The 18,606-nt window shown below is 39.0% G+C and overlaps 1 protein-coding gene across 5 annotated transcripts in view; it reads left to right on the top strand.

Moving 5' to 3' along the window:
* The window catches only part of LOC110466481 (poly [ADP-ribose] polymerase 14-like), a 70,252-nt gene that overhangs the window by 21,907 nt on the left and 29,739 nt on the right, over window positions 1-18,606 (top strand). For all 5 annotated transcript variants that reach the window (XM_021523002.1, XM_021523001.1, XM_021523000.1 and 2 more), the window contains exons 11-16: window positions 1,125-2,996; window positions 8,846-9,301; window positions 11,009-11,154; window positions 11,643-11,876; window positions 13,412-13,633; window positions 18,381-18,423. In XM_021523002.1, the coding sequence (XP_021378677.1) occupies window positions 1,125-2,996; window positions 8,846-9,301; window positions 11,009-11,154; window positions 11,643-11,876; window positions 13,412-13,633; window positions 18,381-18,423 (2,973 nt within the window). The remainder of the gene's footprint in view (window positions 1-1,124; window positions 2,997-8,845; window positions 9,302-11,008; window positions 11,155-11,642; window positions 11,877-13,411; window positions 13,634-18,380; window positions 18,424-18,606) is intronic.

Raw genomic sequence — 18,606 nt, 5'->3', positions numbered from 1 at the left:
TGAATCAAATATTACATCAGCATATCCAATGGATGTACATTTGCTGTTGAAAATAAGGTATAATTGTTTGCCATTTCAAAGTGATACTAGCAAAAAGTATGGCAGCCCCCTTTATTTGATCTGGCAGCCTAAATCAGCACTGTACAGGGGTTAAATAGAGTATTATAATGTTAGTATTAGTCCACTTCTATCTAATTCTTGGATTTATCACAATATTATAATTGATATTAATGATTGGCTTTATATCTACACAGCCTCAGAGTCACAGTTATAGCTAGACCACACTGTCAACCTGGTAAAATGCTAGCTGATTCCTATTACCGTATTTTACCGCGAAAAAAGCCCCCCCCCCCCCTCGTGAGAAAAAAGATCGGCCAAAAGTTAGGAGGGGGCTTAATTGCGAGCAACCCCCCTGTTCAAAAATGTCCGCCATCTTGGATATATACCGCTGTTTTGATCTATGACCACACTTAATATCATGTACTTATCCACTGTAGTTGTTCAGCTCAGCTAGAAGAATTTCTCTTTAACCCATTTGGTAGAGCATGACAAGTAAACCAGAGGCCCTGGGTTTGACCTCTAGTGATGGAGGAATTGAAAAAATAATGACGTCTGTTACAATAGTTTTGGTCATATGACGACAGTCAAACTGATGTGAAAAGAATGGGGAATGGGACAGTTGTAAACTTGTAAATAATGTGAAAACGTTGAAAAAGTGCTAGAATATGAAAGTTGTTTTAAGACAAGTTTTCATTACATACATATATATTTAATGAGACAACTTATTATCTAGGATAGGACTAATAAAGGCCTTGTTGGAAATGAAAATGAGCTTTGATACAGAATTAAAAGTTAAAAACAAGTCTAATATTACTTTGATCATATGTCCACAAATAATGTAAAGTGACAAAATTTGTCAAACAGTACAGCAGGAAAGGAAACTCCTCGGTAGATGCTCCATTATATCAACTTACGATGTCTTCACATAGTCCCTTGAAATGTCATCCCCCCTTAGCTGCATTAGCATCATATAGCATGATAATGCTATGCTATGTAATTAAGTATAATAGATAGGTAACCCGTAATTGGTCTAAACTAAATGTTCACCTTTCTGTTCCTAACAGTGGCCAAGAGAGTTTGTGATCCTGAGCAAAAATTACAAATCGAGAAGAAAACTGTGACAGCAAGTTTATACTACCCATTTTTAAGATCAGCAGAGAGCAAATCTCTTGTCAAAGAAGCGTCGGGGGAGAAGCAAACTGGACAGTTACGAGTAGAAAATAAGCCTGTAAGACAACATTCCGATAAGAAATCTCCAGAACAGAGGCTTACTAGAGAGTTACCAAACCCACCGCTGGCTATCACAATGAAATTCCCAAGTCCAGTGACCTTAACAGATATTGAGCCACGTCTCACAGAGTTCATCATGACGTCTGATCCAAATAAGTCAGCATTCGAAAACATGATGTCAAAGGTCGAGGGAAAGGTCAGTTGGCCAAAGAATTTGGAAACAGATTTTATCAGGATCACTTGTGTGATAGATGTTACGTCAGAGAGAGCAGCCTTGGAGGTCAAACAATGGTCTGCAAAGATCTACAGAAACGTCAAAAAGTTTTTTGGTGCCATGACAACAGAAGAAGTCCCTGTAGTGAAGCAAGTTTGGGAATCCGTCATTTCAGAGTTGAAAAATATGAATATACCCTATCCTGATGGTGTTGCTGTGAGGCTCAATCAACAACATTATACGATTGTCATTTCTGGACATGCAAAATATGTAAAAGATTTGAAAAAGAATGTTGAAGAAATCACTACAAGGAATGAAAAAAGCCTCAGAAAAGAAGCAGAGCAAGTCTCCAAATCTGAGTTCCTTAAAATGTTCCAGATACAAATTTTATGGAAATTCAAATTCAAAAACAAAATAAAAAAACTTTACCCAAAACTGGAAATTGAGATTGATGTTGACAACAGGAAGATCTCCTTCAGCGGTGTTCTGGAGGAAGTAGATCAAGCCAGAATAGATATGAGACTTCAGTTGGAAACATCTGCCTGCGAAACTTTGGCCATATCACGAGGGATGAGGGACTTGTTCTTCAGAGTGCCAGCTAAAAATGAATTTGTTCAACTGCTGAAGCAGCGCCATCTTGTGGCCGTGTGGGACCTTCCTCCTCATCAGGACATTTGTAGGATGTATGCAGAAACCAGCCCAAAGGCAAAAGAAGCGGTCACTTTATTTACACAAGTGTTAAAAGAGAAGAAAATACCAATGGAAGATGATCTAGCAAAAGTTGTTGAATCTACAAAATGGCAGTCAACTTTGAAAGATCTTTTCTCCAAATATCCAGAAGAGATTCAAATAAATGTGGAGGAAAACAGTATCTTTGTGACAGCAGTCTGCAAGGTGTTTGATAAAATATGTGACTGTATTGACACCGAGATCAGAGATTACAAAGATATTCACGATGTCCACAAAGAATTTCTGCCAGTCGAGGAAGGGGTTTTTAGATTCTTAGAAAAATACAAACGATATGACATTGAAACTTGCACACTTGCAATACAGAAAACTTTAAAGTTGCAACTGAAAACACGAAACTCCAAGGTTAAGCCTGGATACGACTTGGAGGGTACAAGGGATGCATTACGACTAGCCAGAAATAAAATCAAGGCTGTCATAGACCAAGTCTCCATGGATACTCACATGGTTAAGGCAGTCGGTGCAGCAGACTACTTCAACTCTACAGATGGTCGGGACAAAATCGGTATGATTGAAAGTGCAGTATCAGCTATCATAAGGAAATCGGCAGAATACAGAGGAGTTCAGGAGGTCAGCGGTCAAAGTTCACAGCCAGTCATGAAAGCCAAGTGTCAAGTGGGCCAAAGCAAGCAGTGTATTGTTGTTGAGGGTGACATGACCTTGCTCAAAGTGGATGTAATGGTCAATGCTGCAAACACAGACATGATGCATGGAGGTGGAATAGCAGGAGCCATTTCAGCAGCAGGTGAGTGTACTTCACAAACATTTCCACAGGAGAAGAGGTGAGTGTACTACACAAACATTTCCACAGGAGAAGAGGTGAGTGTACTACACAGACATTTCCACAGGAGAAGAGGTGAGTGTACTACACAGACATTTCCACAGGAGAAGAGGTGAGTGTACTACACAGACATTTCCACAGGAGAAGAGGTGAGTGTACTACACAGACATTTCCACAGGAGAAGAGGTGAGTGTACTACACAGACATTTCCACAGGAGAAGAGGTGAGTGTACTACACAGACATTTCCACAGGAGAAGAGGTGAGTGTACTACACAGACATTTCCACAGGAGAAGAGGTGAGTGTACTACACAGACATTTCCACAGGAGAAGAGGTGAGTGTACTACACAGACATTTCCACAGGAGAAGAGGTGAGTGTACTACACAGACATTTCCACAGGAGAAGAGGTGAGTGTACTACACAGACATTTCCACAGGAGAAGAGGTGAGTGTACTACACAGACATTTCCACAGGAGAAGAGGTGAGTGTACTACACAGACATTTCCACAGGAGAAGAGGTGAGTGTACTACACAGACATTTCCACAGGAGAAGAGGTGAGTGTACTACACAGACATTTCCACAGGAGAAGAGGTGAGTGTACTACACAGACATTTCCACAGGAGAAGAGGTGAGTGTACTACACAGACATTTCCACAGGAGAAGAGGTGAGTGTACTACACAGACATTTCCACAGGAGAAGAGGTGAGTGTACTACACAGACATTTCCACAGGAGAAGAGGTGAGTGTACTACACAGACATTTCCACAGGAGAAGAGGTGAGTGTACTACACAGACATTTCCACAGGAGAAGAGGTGAGTGTACTACACAGACATTTCCACAGGAGAAGAGGTGAGTGTACTACACAGACATTTCCACAGGAGAAGAGGTGAGTGTACTACACAGACATTTCCACAGGAGAAGAGGTGAGTGTACTACACAGACATTTCCACAGGAGAAGAGGTGAGTGTACTACACAGACATTTCCACAGGAGAAGAGGTGAGTGTACTACACAGACATTTCCACAGGAGAAGAGGTGAGTGTACTACACAGACATTTCCACAGGAGAAGAGGTGAGTGTACTACACAGACATTTCCACAGGAGAAGAGGTGAGTGTACTACACAGACATTTCCACAGGAGAAGAGGTGAGTGTACTACACAGACATTTCCACAGGAGAAGAGGTGAGTGTACTACACAGACATTTCCACAGGAGAAGAGGTGAGTGTACAACACAAACATTTCCACAGGAGAAGAGGTGAGTGTACTACACAGACATTTCCACAGGGGAAAAGGTGAGTGTACTACACAAACATTTCCACAGGAGAAGAGGTGAGTGTACTACACAAACATTTCCACAGGAGAAGAGGTGAGTACAATATAATCATCAAGGTTAGATAAGCTCACTGAGTTTAGCACTAATGTTTTGAACATGCTTGTTATGTTCCTGACCTTTTTTTAGCTCACCTGCCCAAAGGGCAAGTGAGCTTATGCCATGGTGCGGCGTCCATCGTCCGTCGTCCGTCAACTTTTGCTACAAATCGCTACTTGTCATAAACAACTGAGCAGATTTTGACCAGAAGCATCCTTAGAGGAAGGGAACAAATTTTGTATAAAATGTGGGTCTGCCCTCCGAGTGGCCTGAGGGGCAGGGCCCAATGGGGAACACAAAGTAAATTCTTTAAAATCCTTCTACTTCTGTAGGAATGAAAGGATTTGTTTCATATTAAGTCTGAAGCATCCTTGAGTGAGGGGCCTGAGGGGCGTGGCCCAATAGGGGAAACATAGCAAATTCTTTAAAATCCTTCTTCTTCTGTAGGAATGAAAGGATTTGTTCCATTTTTGGTCTGAAGCATCCTTGAGTGAAGGGGAACCAATTCTGTATAAACTGTGGGTCTGGCCCCCGAGTTGCCTGAGGGGCAGGGCCCAATGGGGAACACAAAGTAAATTCTTTAAAATCTTTCTTCTTCTGTAGGAATGAAAGGATTTGTTCCATATTAAGTCTGAAGCATCCTTGAGTGAGGGGCCTGAGGGGCGTGGCCCAATAGGGGAAACATAGCAAATTCTTTAAAATCCTTCTTCTTCTGTAGGAATGAAAGGATTTGTTCCATTTTTGGTCTGAAGCATCCTTGAGTGAAGGGGAACCAATTCTGTATAAACTGTGGGTCTGGCCCCCGAGTTGCCTGAGGGGCAGGGCCCAATGGGGAACACAAAGTAAATTCTTTAAAATCTTTCTTCTTCTGTAGGAATGAAAGGATTTGTTCCATATTAAGTCTGAAGCATCCTTGAGTGAGGGGCCTGAGGGGCGTGGCCCAATAGGGGAAACATAGCAAATTCTTTAAAATCCTTCTTCTTCTGTAGGAATGAAAGGATTTGTTCCATTTTTGGTCTGAAGCATCCTTGAGTGAAGGGGAACCAATTCTGTATAAACTGTGGGTCTGGCCCCCGAGTTGCCTGAGGGGCAGGGCCCAATGGGGAACACAAAGTAAATTCTTTAAAATCTTTCTTCTTCTGTAGGAATGAAAGGATTTGTTCCATATTAAGTCTGAAGCATCCTTGAGTGAGGGGCCTGAGGGGCGGGACCCAATAGGGGAAATAAAGCAAATTCTTTAAAATCCTTCTCCTTCTGTAGGAATGAAAGGATTTGTTCCATTTTTGGTCTGAAGCATCCTTGAGTGAAGGCCTAGGGGAACCAATTTTGTATAAACTGTGGGTCTGGCCCCCGAGTTGCCCGAGGGGCAGGGCCCAATGGGGAACACAAAGTAAATTCTTTAAAATACTTCTTCTTCTGTAGGAATGAAAGAATTTATTCCATATTTAGTCTGAAGCATCCTTGAGTGAGGGGCCTGATAGACGGGGCCCAATAGGGGAAACATAGCAAATTCTTTAAAATCCTTCTTCTTCTGTAGGAATGAAAAGATTTGTTCCATATTTGATCTGAAGCATCCTTGAGTGAAGGGGAACCAATTTTGTATAAAATGTGGGTCTGCCCTCCGAGGGGCCTGAGGGGCAGGGCCCAATGGGGAACACAAAGTAAATTCTTTAAAATCTTTCTTCTTCTGTAGGAATGAAATGATTTGTTCCATTTTTTTGTCTGAAGCATCCTTGAGTAAGGGGAACCAATTTTGTATAAAATGTGAGTCTGCCCTCCGAGGGGCCTGAGGGGCAGGGCACAATGGGGAACACAAAGTAAATTCTTTAAAATCCTTCTGCTTCTGTAGGAATGAAAGGATTTGTTCCATTTTTTTGTCTGAAGCATCCTTGAGTAAGGGGAACCAATTTTGTATAAAATGTGGTTCTGCCCTCCGAGGGGCCTGAGGGGCAGGGCACAATGGGGAACACAAAGTAAATTCTTTAAAATCTTTCTTCTTCTGTAGGAATGAAAGAATTTATTCCATATTTAGTCTGAAGCATCCTTGAGTGAGGGGCCTGAGGGGCGGGGCCCAATAGGGGAAATATAGCGAATTCTTGAAAATCCTTCTTCTTCTGTAGGAATGAAAGGATTTGTTCCATTTTTTTGTCTGAAGCATCCTTGAGTGAAGGGGAACCAATTTTGTATAAACCGTGGTTCCTGGCCCCCGAGGGGCCTGAGAGGCAGGGCCAGAAGGGGGCAATTGGGCTATATTGATTTAAGCAACTTCTTCTCTGGAACTTAGAGATGGATATCAATCATATTTGACTGGAAGCATCCCTCGGTATTGGAGATTCAAAATTGTACAAATGGTTTGGCCGACCCCCCCAGGGGGCTGAGGGGCGGGGCAAAAAGGGGCAGTATGGCTATATTGCTACAAACGACTTCTTTTGTAGAACTATGCACCGGATATCAACCATATTGACTGGAAACATCCATAGGTGGTGAGGAATCAAAATTGTACAAATGGTGGGGCTGAGGGCGGGGCCAAAAGGGGGCAATTTGGCTATATTGCTATAAACGACTTCTTCTGTAGAACTATGCCATGGATATCGATCCTATTTGGTTGGAAGCATTCATTGGAGGCAGGGGTGGGGCCAAAAATAGTTTATTTCTTGGAAATGGTTGATATCGCCACCCCAAACTACATATACAAATGCTGGGCATAAAGAGACGAATGCAGTCATGATATTAGAATAGACCCTGGGGTCTGACCGAACCCCTAGGGACCTAGTTTCTTAGTCACAGCTTGGAAACAGTTGAGATCCCCACCCTATAACCATATATACAATTGAGGAGTATAAAGAGATGAATGCATATATGCTTCCAGGATGGCCTTGGACACTGCTGCACCCTTGGAGACTTAACTCTAGGGTCATAACTTTGAAATGGTTAAGATCCCTACCCCAAAACTATATATACAATTGTTGGGCATAAAGAGACGAACGCAGTCATGATATTAGAATTGACCCTAGGGTCTGCCCGTCCCTTGGAGACATAGTCCCTGGGCCATAACTTTAAAACGGTTGAGATCCCCACCCCAAAACTATATATAGAAATGCTTAGCATAAAGAGATGAATGCAGTCATGATATTAGAATAGACCTTGGGGTCTGACTGAACTCCTAGGGACCTAGTTTCTTAGTCACAGCTTGGAAACAGTGGAGATCCCCACCCTATAACCATATATACAATTGCGGAGTATAAAGAGATGAATGCACATATGCTTCCAGGATGGCCATTGGGACAGCCCCACCCTTGCGAACTTAACCCCTGGGTCATAACTTTGAAACGGTTGAGGTCCCCACCCCAAAACTATATATACAATTGTTGGGCATAAAGAGACTAATGCATACATGATATTAGAATGGATCCCAGGGTCTGCCCCACCTTTGCAGACTTAACCCCTGGGTCATAACTTTGAAACGGTTGAGATCCCCATCCCAAAACTATAAATACAAATGCTGGGTAAAAAGAGACGAATGCAGTCATGATATTAGAATTGATCCTGGGGTCTGGCCACAACCTATGGACCTAAATTGCTGGAAATGAAAAATCTAATACAGACATACTACAAGAATTGCCATAGGGGTCTGGCATATTCCCTTGGATCTCATTTGGAGAATATTTTGCCATGATTGCTCAGATATGCAGGTGAGCAAACAGGCCCTCTGGGCCTAATGTTTCCATTGAACTTGAAAAAAAATTAGTTCACCTATATATTATATCCTAATTAACTTTAATTATTTAACAACAATTCTGAAACAAGTTGTATATCTATTAATTGCTCTTATTGGCCTGGATGTTAGCCTGAAGGGGGTTTTAAGTAAAAGGAAACCGGGGTACCCAGAGAAAACCCACCTGATTAGGCAGACAACCATATACCTTTTCACCCCGGCTGTCTTGGTGCTATCCAGTCTGCTACCCGACCATGTTGTTAAATTACTATTATATTTTATGCCGTAATCATCCTGATAATTACCTATCTGTTATAAGCACCCCCTTTTTATCTGGTGTTTCATACTTTCATCATAATTGAGTACCATTTAAATAATGTCTGTTATGGCTATTTTGGGGGAGATTCTGCACTCATTCTGATTTACCATATTTGCAAAGTGCCCAGGGTGTTTAGTAGGGTAAATACAGGAAAGGATTTTGTTATTGTGTTTATATATAGCAATTTCTTGTACAGTTTCTAAATGACTCATTCAGTAGCTATATATGAGATGGGAATATGTTACTATTCAGTTCCTGTTAAAATGTACAGTTTTTAACAGTATCCTTTGAATTTATTGGGTGAAAAAACCCTCAACAAAATACTGAAGAAGCATGCACATCTGAAGTGACATACATACTCACCAATCAGAACATCCATACTAGGGTATCGATTATCGTATTTCAGGAGGTTCTGTTATCCAGAAGGAATGTGATGACTATGTGACGAAACATGGTCCAGTACCAGAAGGGAAGGCCATCTGTAGCAGTTCAGGAAGGCTACCCTGTAAGATGGTTGTGCATACTGTTGGCCCGATCTGGCAAGATGGATCACATGGAGAAGAAAAAAAACTGCAAGAGGCAGTTTATAGAAGCTTGGAAATAGTACATGAACAAGGTTACTCATCCGTCGCCTTGCCTGCAATCAGTGCTGGAATCTTTGGTTACCCCCTCCCTAAATCTGTGGAGACCATCGTCTCTATGGTCCAACACTTCGTCTTCAAGCGACCAACCACTCGGATCAAACATGTTTACCTTTGTGACACTGACCACCAGACAGTGAAACTTTTTGTCAAGGAACTGGTGTCTACATACGGTCCACAGAAGGTCAAGACCTACGATGGCACCGGTTCTTCTTCTTCAGGTATGTAACACCCACTCACTGAAAATGGGACCTTCTGAAACTTTATCAGGAATTTTCAATAAAAAGTTTTTTTCTGGTTGAAAATTAACTGAAACTTATGGGTTTTTCAATATAAAAATGAGATTTTTTTTTAAGAATGAAAAGTTAGAATAAATACAAACCTACCTAACTACCTACACACTGGAAAAAATGTGAGTAGGAAAATTGCAAACAAACACATTTTTAAGGATGGCCTTAGTAGTGATTACCTGGAATCTAATAGGAAGAAAGCAAATCCTGCGATATTATTCTATTATGATTTGATCTCATTTATTTGTTAATGTTTCTAAGATTTGCTATAGGTAGCAGCTAGAGTTTGTTTGTTTCTTTGTTTATGTTTTATGGCCCATCGACGGCTGTGGTCATTTAGGGCCATGGTGATTTTTTTTTGATTTTTTTTTAACAAACATGTGAGTAGCGAAGATAAAATCAGATAAAATGGTTCATTTTAAAAGCATTTACATTGTATGTGTAGATAATTAAAAATAAAAAAGGGGTTAGCAACTAGAGTACAGTAGAAATGGCTTTACCCTAAAAATAAAGGGCATGTCTCGGATAAACAAGGATAGCAGATTCATCCTGCACAGCACACCTACATATATATATATATTAATAAAATACATTTTGAATTCGTTTTTTCTTAGAAGAATGAATATTTTTTCAAAAAGTGATTTCCCTAGATTTGGGACTTTTGAAAACTCAAATTTGACCCACGCAAGTAGTATTTTTTTTCTTAAAACCTGTCTTAAATTAAGTATCACCTACTCGGTCACTGATAATCACGTTTTAGCATAGGTCGTCAAACTGGATTTTTCACAATATTTACACATGTGCTGAGTATAAAAATAGACTACATGAAAAGCTAGCTTTTGTTGTGTAGACACAGATTCTTAAATGGCCAAAAATGTAGTCTCAAGCCAAATTCATTTTTTTTTTCTTTTTTTAAATGTGAAACCCACATAGTCCAATTTATCATGTATATGCCAATTTTAAAGCTGATTTTTTTTTTTACTTTTGATACATGTAATATTACAGGGGTTATTTATTGTACAAAAATATCACCATGGCCACCGTACGCTACTGTACACTGCTACCATAACACAGGTTCTGATATATTTAACAAGACTGAGAAGATCGATCTATGAAAGAATTCCCCTTTATTGTAAACGTAAACAAGAGTACCATGTTTGACTGGTCTCGGATGAGTGAGGGTACACAGGTGCATGTACATGGCATTCTTTCTGTGTGCATCTACTTTAAACTGAAAGAATAGGACCACTGGTGGCTGCGACATCCGAAAAGCATGGCAATAGATTAACATATGATGGACACGATTATCTAGGCCATGTTGCCCTATTGTCTCTGAGGTAGACATGAAGGACATTCCATAACATTTTGATATGGCAGAATAGACCTATAAAATAAAATGCATTTTGAAATTCCAGAAAGGATGTCATGCTGAAACTCCATCCAAATCTACCTGGTTTTACTTTCAGGTTAGGGGAGATCACCCTGATTATATTTTCAGGTTAGGGGAGATCACCCTGATTATATTTTCAGGTTAGGGGAGATCACCCTGATTTGTATTCTTTGAACTTAACATGTCTTCATGTTCATTATAAGGTTCCTTATTTTGTATGAAAAAAAAATATCATCTCCACTTTGTAGATGAGGATGCTTCTGATGAGGAGATTTCTGAGGAGGACGACGAAGAAGAAGAGGACACTGATGATGAAGCTAAAGATGTACGAAGAACCTCCTCTCATAGAAAAATAACTGTAGAAGTCCTGCGGGGAGAATTAGCAAAAACTAAGGTACATTGTACATGACTTAAATGATTTGAACTCGGTCATTTCAGCACTGTATTACGATACTGAACTGTCCATTCATCTGTCTGCCCTGAATATTTTGTCTGGTCCATAAGTTTCTATCGGCTGTCAACTATTTTATTTCATTTATAAGTGTCTTAATTACATTTTACCAGAGAAATAAAGGAAATCATCAGTGTATTGGTACAAGTGATGTAGCTACCACAATGAATACCTGGTATATAATAAATACTCTATCTTTTTCACAATTTTGCATTCAAATAAATAGAAAACTCATTTGTTTCCCGGTGACTCTCATCATATAAAAAAAATATTCTAACTTTATGGGTTATATTTTAACTTGTGGTTTGATCTTATGAAAAATAGTCTACTGCACTTATTCCTTGGCAAACTGTTGAATATCCTGTATTAATATTCATTGCTATAAATGAAATACTATAAATTAAATAGAGTCCCCTGTCTGGATTTTTCAGGCTGATGTATTAGTCAACTCCACTGGTAAGGACCTGATGTTGAATGTTGGGATGCTGTCTAAGACACTGCTACAGTACGGGGGACAGTCCCTTCAAACAGAGTGTACAAGCAGTTACCCCAGGGGAATACAACCTGGGGATGTTGCTATAACAAAAGGTGGAAATCTTCAGTGTCAACAGGTGTATCATGGAACATTTGACAGCTGGGGAAATGAACAGAGGGGCTGTGTAAAAGTAAGTGTAAGGGTGAACAGAGGGGCTGTGTACAAGAAAGTGTGAGGGTGAACAGAGGGGCTGTGTAAAGGTAAGTGTGAGGGTGAACATAGGGGCTGTGGACAGGTAAGTGTGAGGGTAAACAGAGGGGCTGTGTACAGGTAAGTGTGAGGGTGAACATAGGGGCTGTGTACAGGTAAATGTGAGGGTGAACAGAGGGATGTGTACAAGTTAGTGTGAGGGTGAACAGAGGGGCTGTGTACAGGTAAGTGTGAGGGTGAACAGAGAGGCTGTGTACAAGAAAGTGTGAGGGTGAACAGAGGGGCTGTGTACAGGTAAGTGTGAGGGAGAACATAGGGGCTGTGTACAGGTAAATGTGAGGGTGAACAGAGGAATGTGTACAAGTTAGTGTGAGGGTGAACAGAGGGGCTGTGTACAGGTAAGTGTGAGGGTGAATAGAGGGGCTGTGTACAGGTTAGTGTGAGGGTGAACAGAGAGGCTGTGTAAAAGTAAGTGTGAGGGTGAACAGAGGGGCTGTGTACAAGTAAGTGTGAGGGTGAACAGAGAGGCTGTGTACAGGTAAGTGTGAGGGTGAACATAGGGGCTGTGTACAGGTAAGTGTGAGGGTGAATAGAGAGGCTGTGTACAAGTAAGTGTGAGGATGAACATAGGGGCTGTGTACAGGTTGGTATGAGGGTGAACAGAGAGGCTGTATAAAAGAAAGTGTAAGGGTGAACAGAGGGGCTGTGTACAGGTAAGTGTGAGGGTAAAGAGAGGCTGTGTACAGGTAAGTGTGAGGGTGAATAGAGGGGCTGTGTAAAAGTAAGTGTGAGGGTGAACAGAGGGGCTGTGTACAGGTAAGTGTGAGGGTGAACAGAGGGGCTATGTACAGGTAAGTGTGAGGATGAACATAGGGGCTGTGTACAGGTAAGTGCTATGGTCCTATGATTGGTTTACAAAACAGTTTCTACAAAATACAAACTTAGTTTTAGGTTCAAAATGAACTATGATCTTATGTTTGGTACAAACTTCCTAGATGGTGACAGGCTAGCACATTCTTTATATATTTACCCCTCTTTTTCTACAGAGTATGTGATCAGCTACAGCCACTAGATTAACAAAATGTCAAGTACTTACACAATATTCTACTTGATATTAGAATGGAAGGCATTATACACATTTTCATTTGAATACTTAATTATAACACAGAAGGATAGGTTGTAATACACACTTACAAGTCTCTACCATTAAATGAATAAGATAGATTTCCACACAATAAATCGTAAAATGAGTGTTAAATCTTTGTTGCAGTAATATTGTTTTGAATGCCCCTTTTTCTGTTCATTTGTTTTGCACCATGTTATTGGTACAATGTTATTTCAGGCTTATAACCATGTACATACATGAAAACTATTGCTTATTTTGTTTATTTTTCTGAAAGATTATTCATGTTTACTGTTGATAATTTAATGTTTAAATATTGCTGTTTTAAGACTGACTTTGACATATTTGGAAATGTATTACAATTTGACGTATGCTGTCCTGTTCTTTTTCAGACTTTGGAAAAATTTGTCAGTACATGTCTACATACTGCTAACAAATGCAGAATGGCTTCTATAGCATTCCCCGCTCTTGGCACCGGTCGCCTTAGCTACCCACCAGCCACTGTAGCCAATGTGATGTTGTCCTGTGTGAGGGGGTTTGAAAGGGACATGCCAAATTCCTGTTTAAGGACTGTGATGTTTGTGATATATCCCCAGGATAGGCAGTCAGTACAGGTAGGTCATTACAGACAGTCAGTACAGGTAGGTAGTTACAGACAGTCAGTACAGGTAGGTCATTACAGGCAGTCAGTACAGGTAGGTCATTACAGACAGTCTATAGAGGTAGGTCATTACAAACAGTCCATAGAGGTAGGTCATTACAGACAGTCCATAGAGGTAGGTCATTACAGACAGTCAGTACAGGTAGGTCATTACAAACAGTCCATAGAGGTAGGTCATTACAGATAGTCAGTAGGTCATTACAGACAGTCAGTACAGGTAGATCATTACAGATAGTCCATAGAGGTAGGTCATTACAGACAGTCAGTACAGGTAGATCATTACAGACAGTCCATAGAGGTAGGTCATTACAGACAGTCAGAACAGGTAGATCATTACAGACAGTCCATAGAGGTAGGTCATTACAGACAGTCAGTACAGGTAGGTCATTACAGACAGTCAGTACAGATAGGTCATTATAGACAGTCGTACAGGTAGGTCATTACAAGTTTCAAGTTTTATTCATTCACTCTGAGACACTTACGTGTGTAACAAGAGGTCACATACATATAGTAAATATGATACATGGCCTGTGATGATTAGTACAATATTACAACATTTTCTGCAAATAATGATAATTGCCTATAGCATAGTAACATAGAGAAGGAGCACAACCTTGTACACAAATTAAGTTTATATTTTTTCAAGCTTTTCTAGGAATCTACAAACTTTTGTGTAAATTTTTACATTAAATATGTTCAACAATCCTTGCATTTTTTTTTTTTTACTTGGATAAGTAAAATAATATTTTGGTATATATTTCTCTCTTAGACATTTAACTGAATCACTTTCACATTTAAATAAGTAATGAAATTCATCTCCAATGTCAGAATTACATAATGCACAGGTTTTTTCTTGAGGAGGAAAACCTAACCATCTTCCTTTTTCTATGGGTAAATGCATATTGCAAGAACGAAATTCACACATGATTTTCCTATCATTTGTATTAAGCTTAATTGAATATTTTTCTTGTTCAAACTTAGTCTTAAATATTGAATATATTTGTCCTCTAGAGGAGTTAAGAATATCATCAAACCATTTCTGTATAAATTGATCCTTTAGTCTACTTTTCACCAGGCTCTTAATTTCTTGAAAAGGAACATGTAGATTGATAGTACCACACATAGTTCAGGCCAGTTTGGGTTAAATATCTTTTACATATGTGCGCCATTTAATTGACATAGTTCCATTTTCTTGTAATGTATACATTAGCTTATGAATAGTACTTGATAACTTACTAGAGGTAATCAACTTATGCCAGAATACTATTATTCTACATTTAATTTGTATGTCTAGTGGGTAATTTTTCTTCTAAGCTCACAATAAAATGAAATTGGGTGTACTTTTTCTTACATTTAGTCCGTCCGTCCATCCTGCGTCTGTCCGGCAACTTTTCCTTTAAAACGCTACTTGTCCTGAACAGCCAAGGGGACTCAATTTTGTATAAACAGTGAGTGTGGCCCCCCTGGGGGCTGAGGGGTGGGACCCAATAGGGGAAATATAGCAAATTCTTTAAAATCCTTCTTCTGAAGGAATTGAAGAATTTGTTACATATTTGGTCAGAAGCATGCTGGGGGAAGGGGAACAAATTTTGTATAAATGGTGGAATGGTGGGTCTGGCTCCCCTGGGGGTCTGAGGAGCGGGGCCCAATAGGGGAAATGTAGCAAATTCTTTAAAATCCTTCTTCTTCTGTAGGAATGAAAGGTTTTGTTCCATATTTGGTCTGAAGCATCCTTGAGGGAAGGGGAACAAATTTTGTATGAATGGTGGATCTGGCCCCCCTGGGGGCTGAGGGGCAGGGCCCAATAGGGAAAATATAGCAAATTCTTTAAAATCCTTCTTCTTCTGCAGGAATGAAAGGATTTGTTCCATATTTGGTCTGAAGCATCCTTGGGTGAAGGGGAACCAATTTTGTATAAACGGTGTATATAACCCCCCCCCCCTGGAGGCAGAGAGGCGTGGCGCAATAGAGGAAATAGAGGTTAAACTTTTAAAATCCTTCTTCTACCATAGGGATTAAGGGATTTTATCCTAATTTAGTCTGGAGCATCCTTGGACCAAGGGGACTCAATTTTGTATAAGCAGTGTGTGTGGTCTCCCAGGAGGAAGAAGGGCGGGGCCCAATAGGAGAAATAGAGGTAAAACCTTTAAAATCCTTCTTCGACCATTGGGATTAAGGGATTTTATCCTTATTTAGTCTGGAGCATCCTTGGGCCAAGGGGACTCAATTTTGTATAAACGGTGGGTATGACCCCCCTAGGGGCATAGGGGTGGGGCTCTGTTTGAAACTTGTTCCCGCTATATCTCAAGTACTTGATGGATCTTTCTGAAATTTCATATGTACTTACAGCACCTACCATGCATGGTGCTATATCTTTACTTCATACCAATTATTTCAAACATATTCAGGTGAGCGATACAGGCCCTCTGGGCCTCTTGTTTTCCTTGCTTTAAAGAAGCTACAATTAAAAATAAAGAATAATCCTAGATAGGTATACCTTTCCAGTATTTCTAATTCTACGTTACATAATGTAAAATGGGGAGTTCTTGCACGTTTTCTTTTTGAAAAGATGACAACTTTAGTTTTTCTTGAATTAATAGTTAACTATTAACTATTTAATAGTACAGTATTGTTCAAATGCATTTAAAGCTAATTGTAAACCATCTGGTGTTTCTGAAAACAGGACAGTATCATCTGCATATAAGATAGTGAACAGTTTGAGATACACTTCAATGTTGTCAATCCACAATTTGTCTATTGTTTGAAGACATTTTACATTTTTTTCAACAAGATAATTCTAAATCATTTAAATAAATTGCAAACAAAAATGGCGATAAATGTTCGCCCTGTTTTAAACCAATCTCACAATTGAACAAATCCGACTGTTTAAATCCATTTTTAACACATGATTTGGTTTTATCATATAACGTAAAAATAACATTGAACATTTTTCCATTAATGTTGCTTTCTAGGAGCTTTTTCTACAGACCAAATCTGATCGCTCTATAATTATCCGGATCTTTGGGATCGCCTTTGTTTTTATATACTGTCTTTACAATAGCAGTCTTCCACGTATCTGGTATAGATGCAGTATTCAAAATAAGGTTAAATATTTTCTGATAAATAGGTAAAAAAACATCCATTGTACTTTTTATGCCCCCGCCATAAAATGGGGGGGCATATAGTGTTACCCATGTCCGTCCCGTCCCGATTCAATGTATTCACTTAGCAACTTCATTCTTTGACAGATTTTGGTCAAACTTTATACAAAGGTCAAGTATGAGTATACTTCGGACATCTTTGTATTTCAGGGATCCAAGGTCAAGGTCACACTTGCTATATATAGAAAATCATCAACTGATTCAATCTCAACACTTATCAACTTCATTCTTTCATGGATTTTGGTCAAATTTTATGCAAAGGTCAAGTATGAGTATACTTCGGACATTGTTGTGTTTCAGGGTTCCAAGGACAAGGCCAAAGTCACTGTTGCTATATATAGAAAATAATCTACTGATTCAATTTAAACACTTAGCAGCTTCATTCAATATGTTATTGAGATGGTAATAACATACAGAAAAAAAACATATGAATATTAAAATCAACTTTAAGTATAGTACCTTGTGTGTGTGCATGTTTCAGGGTATCAAGATCAAAGTGGTTGTAACTTTTTATAGAACACTGAAACTAATTTCACATGGCAGCGGGGGCATTTATGTCTTACAGACATTTTCTAGTTAGATATTCATTTAGGATTTGATCTATACCAGAGGCTTTAATATTTTTCAAATTGATTAAAGAAAATTTAATTTCATCAGCAGTAATTTCACCATTCAGATAATCATCAAAAATACAATCATCAGGATTTTCCAGCTGAAAATCATCATCATGAACAGACTTGTTCAGATCCTTAAAGTATTCATATAATTCAGTGATACATATATCAGCATTACCTTTCTTTACAGACCCGTCACATTTGTTCAAAATATTCCAGAATTGTTTTGAATCCATTCTAGCAGTATATCTTAATTCGTTCGACAATTTCTCCTGATAATTTCTGTAACTTTTATTCAATGTTTTTCTACAAACTTTATTAGCTCTATTGAAATTAGTTTTATTTATAGAATTATTTACTTTTTGAAATATGGCCTTGGGTATATTAAATTCAACTCTGTTTAAGTGACATTCATTTGAATATTAACAAGCTATATATCCTATTTGAGCAGGCACCTGGTGGTTACTGTTTCCAGTAGTCTCGTTTTGAAACAAATTTTAAGGGTCTATTTTAATATACATTTTAATTATACACTTTTGGAATTAATACTTATTATGCATGACATTTGGCATCCAAATGTATTCAGTAAAATTATTCTTATTATATGTGGAACACTTTTAATTTTACTTTTGATTTGATGACAGATATAAAAATGTCCCTAAAATTGTTTTTTTCTCTCAAAAACTGTCAATTATTTAATAAGGCTACTAGGCTAGAGAAAACCACAAATATAATAAGGGAGAAAAAATACATCATGTTAGTTATATGAATCGTTGTTTTGAGACCTTTGATGAAAATCTCTGATTAACTAATGTTCAAACAAGTTCAATACAAATGTCCACAGCACAAAGAGATTTTAAAAGAAGTATAAAGAAGTTAGCATGGTGACCTTCTTTGATGGTTGTCTTTCATTTAACATTTTCAGGATTTTGAAACTGCAGTTGATAAAGACAGTTTGAGACCTGGAGGTAAGAAAAGTTAACAAGTTTAAATTTGGAGGTCAATAAAGTTAATCTGAGAGTAATCAAAAATTAAATTTTTAATCATGACTTAAGGGAAACGGCTTTGCCTAGATGAGATGATCAGGGGGAGGGGGATTGTTTAGATGAGATGATCAGGGGGAGGGGGATTGTTTAGATGAGATGATCAGG

Source organism: Mizuhopecten yessoensis, unplaced genomic scaffold (genome assembly GCF_002113885.1).
Source record: "Mizuhopecten yessoensis strain PY_sf001 unplaced genomic scaffold, ASM211388v2 scaffold11133, whole genome shotgun sequence".
NCBI lineage: Eukaryota > Metazoa > Mollusca > Bivalvia > Pectinida > Pectinidae > Mizuhopecten > Mizuhopecten yessoensis.
This window is presented reverse-complemented; position numbering and strand designations above follow the sequence as displayed.